This window comes from Hevea brasiliensis, chromosome 14 (genome assembly GCF_030052815.1).
Source record: "Hevea brasiliensis isolate MT/VB/25A 57/8 chromosome 14, ASM3005281v1, whole genome shotgun sequence".
In the NCBI taxonomy this organism is placed as follows: domain Eukaryota; kingdom Viridiplantae; phylum Streptophyta; class Magnoliopsida; order Malpighiales; family Euphorbiaceae; genus Hevea; species Hevea brasiliensis.
The window spans coordinates 87132474-87139492 of NC_079506.1; the positions used below are offsets into that span (position 1 = coordinate 87132474).

At 33.5% G+C, this 7019-nt stretch overlaps 1 protein-coding gene across 1 annotated transcript; it reads left to right on the top strand.

Annotated features, from left to right (window-relative positions):
- The first annotated feature begins 566 nt into the window (after positions 1–566).
- LOC110653816 (glycosylinositol phosphorylceramide mannosyl transferase 1) lies at positions 567–7019 on the top strand. The gene is made up of 5 exons (XM_021809604.2): positions 567–1039; positions 2169–2565; positions 3228–3391; positions 3495–3565; positions 6582–7019. The coding sequence occupies exons 1-5, from the start codon at positions 840–842 to the stop codon at positions 6740–6742; spliced, it is 993 nt and encodes a 330-aa protein (XP_021665296.1). The 5' UTR covers positions 567–839; the 3' UTR covers positions 6743–7019.

Below are 7019 nucleotides of genomic sequence, written 5' to 3' on the forward strand. Positions count from 1 at the left end.
TTAAGATATAAAAATTAAATAATAATTTAAATAATATGAATAATAAAAAAATTAATAAAAAAATAAATATTTTAATTAAAAAAATATATTTTTCTTAAAATATAAAGCGTTATTAAAATACTGTTTATTAATCGACAGTCTAACATATGAGACGTGTGGATCCCACACAGACGCCTCTAAAGTCGTATCTGATAATGAAAATTTCCCAACGGTTCAACGACGAATTATTAAACTAATTAATTTGTTTATTTTTTTTATAAAATATTTATATTTTGTTATTTGAAATTTAAGGTTTGTTTGTTTTATAAAAATATTTTTCTAAAAAATAATTTTTTTATATTTAAAATATTTATTAAAATAAATTAATAAAAATATTTTTATAATTAAAAATATTAATTTATTTTTAAAAAATACAAACTATTAATTTAATTTTATAATATATATATATATATATATATATATTTTAGAAATAAAAAGAGTTTATATTTTATTATTCTTTAGATATATTTTGTTATTTTTTTAAATAAAATTACGATAGAAACATGTCAATGAGGTAAGGACGGACGTAACCGTGTCTACCCCTAACCAATCCGCTATCGAAACGTGTCCGGGACTTTCCATTTTTGTTCCCTCCGTTTCGCTCTTCACTCAAGCTCCTCATTTCCTCCCTGAACCGCACACCACCGGGCACCGGCGAGGAAGGACGTGAAACGGAGCATGAGGTGAATGATTTGTTGTTCTATTGTCTTTCTTAAATCGTCTGCTGTCTCGTTTCCGGACTGGATCGGCTTGTCGCTGAGTTGATTGCTTGTAGCAAAGAAGAAGCAACACTGGCTGTGATGAGAGGAAGCCTCTTGGTTAACCGTCGCGGGATGCAGAGATTTCGGCAACTCGCGATCACTGCCGCTGGATCGATTAAGATTAAGCTCTTACTCTGCTGTTGCATAGCTTTTACGCTGCTCGCGCTCGCTGGACGCGCATCGGATTTCATGAGATGGACCAAACACGTTGTTTGTGCTGATCAGCTCTCTGTTCCTGGGTGATTATTTGATTAATCAGTGCTTAACATAATTATATTGTTTCCGTTTCTGGAAATTATTGCCTTTTTACTTCTGTTTGATTTTGTTTGATTCGGATTTGTTAAACTAATCCATTTGCTTTTATTTCTTCAATGAAATAGGAATTTTCTTTCCTTAATTTTTTTTTTTAATTTCTTATCTGATGCAATTTAGTAAACGAAGCCATCGATTTTATCCATTTAATTGGTGGATGAATATCTTGATTTCGTTTTAGTTGAAAAATTTTCCGCATTGGAATTGAAGATGGGAAGTGAAGAATTTAAAAGAATTTTGTGCTCAAATTATTGCAACTTGAACATCACTCAGGAGGAAAAAAAAAGGGGAAAAATATTGACCAAGATAATTGTTTACATAATGCTTTTCGACCGCTTCAATACCTAACGTTTGGATTTTGAAATGCTGGAGTTTGAAATGGGGCACTTGTAGGTGTCAATTGTTCATATTTATGGAAATAGGAATTATTCGTGATAAAACTGAATTCATGGAAAAAGAGTCATTTTAAACTTTCAATACTCAGGAATGAAATGAGTAGTGTCTTGGTAATTGTTCTACTAGTATATTACTTCATTAATGTGATTTGTTGCCCAAACAATGGAGGCAATGTTTCTTCATTTTTGTGTTTGCGTTTATGCATACCTTAGAGATGATTTGTAGATATTTAATGGATAGGTAGAACATTAAGTGAATATGCATGTGATTCTGTGCTTTTAAATGCATAATTGTGTAGCATTTTATGGACTAAGCACTTGTGAGTAGAATTTTTTTCTCTGCCCTTATATAATCATTGAATGATGCTATTGAATGTATGTTTGAAACTGTGTTATTGACATCCGTAATGCCATGCATACATGTAAGAGCATGTTGATCCTTATGTTATTGTGTTGGATTTGAAATTTTTGTACAGGAAAGGTTATGCTGTGTTAATTAACACTTGTGAGTAGAATTTTTTTCTCTGCCCTTATATAATCATTGAATGATGCTATTGAATGTATGTTTGAAACTGTGTTATTGACATCCTTAATGCCATGCATACATGTAAGAGCATGTTGATCCTTATGTTATTGTGTTGGATTTGAAATTTTTGTACAGGAAAGGTTATGCTGTGTTAATTAACACATGGAAGAGATATGATCTTTTGAAGCAGTCAATTTCCCACTATTCATCTTGTGCTGGGCTTGATTCTATACATATAGTGTGGAGTGAGCCCAATCCTCCATCAGAATCTCTTGTTAGTTATCTAAATCACGTTCTACAATCAAAATCTAAAGGTGCTAGGCAGGCAGAATTGAAATTTGATATCAACAAGGAAGACAGTTTGAATAATAGATTCAAAGAAATTAAGGATTTGAAGACTGATGCTGTTTTCTCAATTGATGATGATGTTATATTTCCTTGCTCTTCAGTGGAATTTGCTTTCAACGTTTGGCAGAGTGCCCCAGATACAATGGTGGGCTTTGTGGCCCGTGCCCATTGGGTTGATCGATTGGTATGGTGTGTTTTATCATTATAGTTGCTGCAGCATAATTTCTTTTGCATCCTTTTCTTGTTTGTGTTAAAATGTCAAAAAAAATTTCCAATAAGCTTTGTATATTTCTTCATGTGCCTAATTTAAGAGGAAAACAATGTGTAAAACTTGTGAGCATTAATCAAAGTGAATTTTTGACCTGCTGTTATGTCTGGATCATGCACTGTGCAAGGCCATCTAAATTGTAGATTAAGATTCTAAATGAAATACTTGCCCATTTGAATCAAACTTTTGTGGTCTTTTTCCATGGAAACACATTAAAAAAAATAGCAGTAACAGATGCAAAGTTCATCAATCAATGTGAAGAAAAGCATTGAGTGGTGAATGAAATGGTACTGTTTGCCTCATGCTAGCTATACCTGTTTATTTGTATCTGAAAGTATAACTGTAAGTGTTGGTTCACTATGGGTGTTTAAGGAATTTGTGCAGTCTAGATAAACTTGTCATTTGAAATGTGAATATGCCAATTTCAGCTAGGTGCTAAATTCTTCACATGAGTTGTATTTATGTCTATTGGCATTGATTAGGAATCAGACAGCCACCTTTATGGAGGATATCTGGATTTGCCTTAGTAGGATATCTGGATTTGCCTTAGTCCTTTTGTTTTGCTCATTTCAATGCAGGAAGGTAAAAAAGATTATTACATATATGGTGGATGGTGGTCTGTTTGGTGGACTGGTACATATAGCATGGTACTCTCTAAGGCAGCCTTTTTTCACAAAAAGTATCTCAGCTTATATACAAATGAGATGCCAGCATCAATCAGAGAATACATAACCAAGAATAGGTGCCTTTTCTATTTAACATGACTTGTGCTTGTCCTTTTACCCTCTTCAGCTCTAATGTCTACATGCTTAACCATTTCTTTTAATTTGGAATTCATTCGCCAGGAATTGTGAAGATATTGCAATGTCCTTTCTCATTGCAAATTCAACTGGAGCTCCACCTATTTGGGTGAAAGGTAGATGATTTATCTGATATAAGTCAAAAGTTGTTAATGGTTTATTCACTCAGTTCATTTTTCTTATATTCTTAATGACTTTTTATTTAATAATTTAAACCTTAGTAGGGTCATTTCTTATGCAAAGCTCCTATCAAATAGGTAAACTGAGTGTAAAGAAGGTGGAAATTATATAGCTAATGTATGATAAAATCTATGCACTGAAAGTGCCAAAAAAATGTCACAACTACTGGTTGTGTTCTTAGTTCATTCATGTGTCATCTTGCCTTCTCTAATGGTCAACTTGATGCAATTAGCTCTTCCTCCTCGTCCTTATAGCACCTTGAAATATAATAAGTTTGTGTCGTTTTGATGCAATTGATATTTTCCTCCTTTTCCTTGTAGCTTAGCTATTTCACATCTCTCTTACATGGGACAGATTATTTATTCATTTGTTTATTTATATAGGAAAAGCAAATCTTTAAATTGAGGTAATAAGAGCGAGGTCTTATGAGATAGAGAAAGGGTGAATAAGGAAAAGAGAATGAATGTTAGGCAATGATCACAATCCCTTTGTTATAGGAATGAAACCTGAGAACTTATATCATGAGGTGGATAAATGGAGCCTATCCCTTGATTTGCAAACATTTGGTGACAATTTGTGATTTATTGGTGCAAAGACCCTATTATGTTGACCTATTTTGAGAGATTACTCAAGAATATTGCTTAGATATTCATGCCAAGTCTGTGGAATATACTATGGGTGCTGTCACTCTCTTTGTCTCTCTATCCCCATTGGCTCAAGGTTGGCAGGTGTGAGTATTTAATAATCAAGCTAACTGCTTTTATAAATATGATGCTACTTGAAAAAGTTGTGTTTATGGGTTGCATGTCTGATATGCTTCATTAAATCCTAGATAAATTGGTTCACTGTACAACCATAAAAAATCTTGTTGAAGAATGGAAGAGAAATTGATTTGATGGTTAAGGAGAATTCACCCACACTCATTGAGTGTCATAGTAATAGCCCATCAAAACAGTGTTTTGAATATATAGGTATACTTCTCTTCCTTCAAATATTTAACCTTAGCACTAGTTGCATGCTTTGGTGGAGCACTTAATTGGTTTATATGGGTACTGGTGAAGGAACAGACTATTTAGTGAAAGAACAACTCTTCGCTTCTTGATGCTGTGGCATGTGATTTATGCTTTCATGATCCTTGTTTTGCCTCAAATCTAGGAATTTGGGTTTTCTCATTTTGTCTTTGAGCGATTATGTTTTCTCCTCTTAAATGAAGTTCTGTAGAAAAGTTATCTTAATTGAAGTTTTCAGTATAGAGAGAGAGAGAGAGAGAGAGAGAGAGAGAGAGAGAGTACATGCTTGGGATGGGGGTTAACTTCAAATTAAAAGTAGGGAAAACTGAAGGACAGTGCATGCTTTGTGCTTCCTGGATCTAAAATAACAAAATATCAAGGGATCAGCAAAGTAGTAAACCTTATAGCAAAACTAAGATTAGTCTTGGCATGATGAAATATGTATTTGGAGGATTATTTTAATATTGTTCCTTTTTCTATGTGCCCTGCCTTTTCTCTCTGTCTTGTGTGTTTGGTTAAGATTAGAGAATCCGTGTGTGATCTCAATAAACAACAGGTGGTTGAATTTTTTTTCTTTTGTTTGTTTATTTATGTTGACAATGCTGACAAATGAAAATAAGAACATGAAAAACAGAATGTGTACCAATGAGCGGTGAAAAATGGAACCTTAGTTTTTCTAGTATTATTATAACATATTAGATTGAATATGGTGTACTAGTGCAAAGGTCCTATCAAGGAGACATGCTATAGAAAATGACTCAAAACTCTTGTGCATCTATTCATGTTTTACGTTTAGAATATAGAATAGTTGGTCTCTCTTCCTAGACCCTTTGAATACCAAATCACCAAGGTTAGGGGTTAGCAAAAATCAGCTAGCCAAAATCAGTTATAACCAAAAAACTGAATAGAACCATTTTACTTTGTTTCTTTGGGTTCCGTTCAGTTCGGTTCGCTTTTTTAAGAAAGTTTGGTCTTTGATTCATTTCGGCTATGTTCGTCAGAAAAAAAAAAAAAGGCCGAATCTACCGATTTTCCAATTTATGACTTTTTTTCTAAAAACAATTATGGGCATTCATGTCATATAATGTGTAATTTATGGAATTTATAGTAGGTCCAAAGAATACAAATATAGAAATTATAAAGGCCAAAACTAATAAATCGAACCGAACTGAATTCGGTTCAGTTAAACCACTACAGTTCAGTTATTGTTATTCCTTAGCTCTTTTTTTTTTGTTATTTCGGTTTTGTTCGATTCTGAATCGAATTGGCCGATTGCACAGCCTTAACCAAGGTTACTTGTTGGTGCAAATATGTCGCTTATTAAATATTTACTAGGTGAGAGATGGATGTCAGATGCGATTCATCAAATCCCTGACTACTTTCTATATTTCATGATGTTTGTGTTGAGATGTTAAGTTTTTTATGTGACCTGCCATAATAGGATGGATGTCAGTAGCAGTGTTCTACTGGAGTACTGCAATTTTGGTTGATCCCTTTGAAACCTTTGAGCATTGTTTCACTATGGGTAGTACATGGAAAATTATGATACGTGTCCATGCCTCAATGGCTAGCACTGCTAGGTTTAATTTCCTTATCATCACATGCAAGGCATAGCTTCTTCTTCTTCTTTAATTGTACATACAAGGCATAGTTACTAGATTGTGTTTGTGTCATATTTGGAGCTTTTCAAATTTCATTCTTGGTAGTTTCCATGCCTTTTGCAGAGTTTCTTACTGCTCTTTATTTTCATAGCTTCTTCTTCTTCTTTAATTGTACATACATGGCATAGTTACTAGATTGTGTTTTTGTCATATTTGGAGCTTTTCACATTTCATTCTTGGTAGTTTCCATGCCTTCTGCTGGAGTTTCTTACTGCTCTTTATTTTCATTCACTGCAAAAATTAATGTATTTTGTATTCTCTTTCTGATTTTGCCACTGCAGGCAATATATATGAGATTGGATCGACTGGAATTAGTAGCTTGGGAGGTCATAGCGAGAGAAGAACTACATGCGTTAACAGATTTGTTGCGGAGTATGGACGAATGCCTCTGGTATATTCATCAGTTAAGGCTGTTGATAGCCGCCACGCCTGGTTTTGGTGATGCTGGACGTTCCACTATTTTTGAATTGCTGAATTTCCGCTTCTTTTTGGGTAATCATTTGAGCAAATCAATTCTTTTTGATCTGTATAATAGTTTAGATTCTGCATTATTTGTCTTTTTGAGATAGAAGCTAATTTAATATTCTTCCTTAGATTGATTACTTACTAGTAGTCTCACCATGTAACTAGAAGATAGTTGCCACTAGTAGTAGTAATGTAAAATGCAATTTACCTCTTGACTATTACTCCTTTGATGGATAAATCTAACCTTTCAAATA

What these genes read in the sequence shown, in the direction of transcription:
- LOC110653816 (XM_021809604.2), top strand. Translation starts at nt 840, where the DNA reads ATGAGAGGAAGCCTCTTGGTTAACCGTCGCGGGATGCAGAGATTTCGG. An exon ending in GAATACATAACCAAGAATAG is followed by an intron (nt 3,392 to 3,494) that starts GTGCCTTTTCTA and finishes TTCATTCGCCAG; the next exon opens with GAATTGTGAAGATATTGCAA. An exon ending in TCCACCTATTTGGGTGAAAG is followed by an intron (nt 3,566 to 6,581) that starts GTAGATGATTTA and finishes TTGCCACTGCAG; the next exon opens with GCAATATATATGAGATTGGA.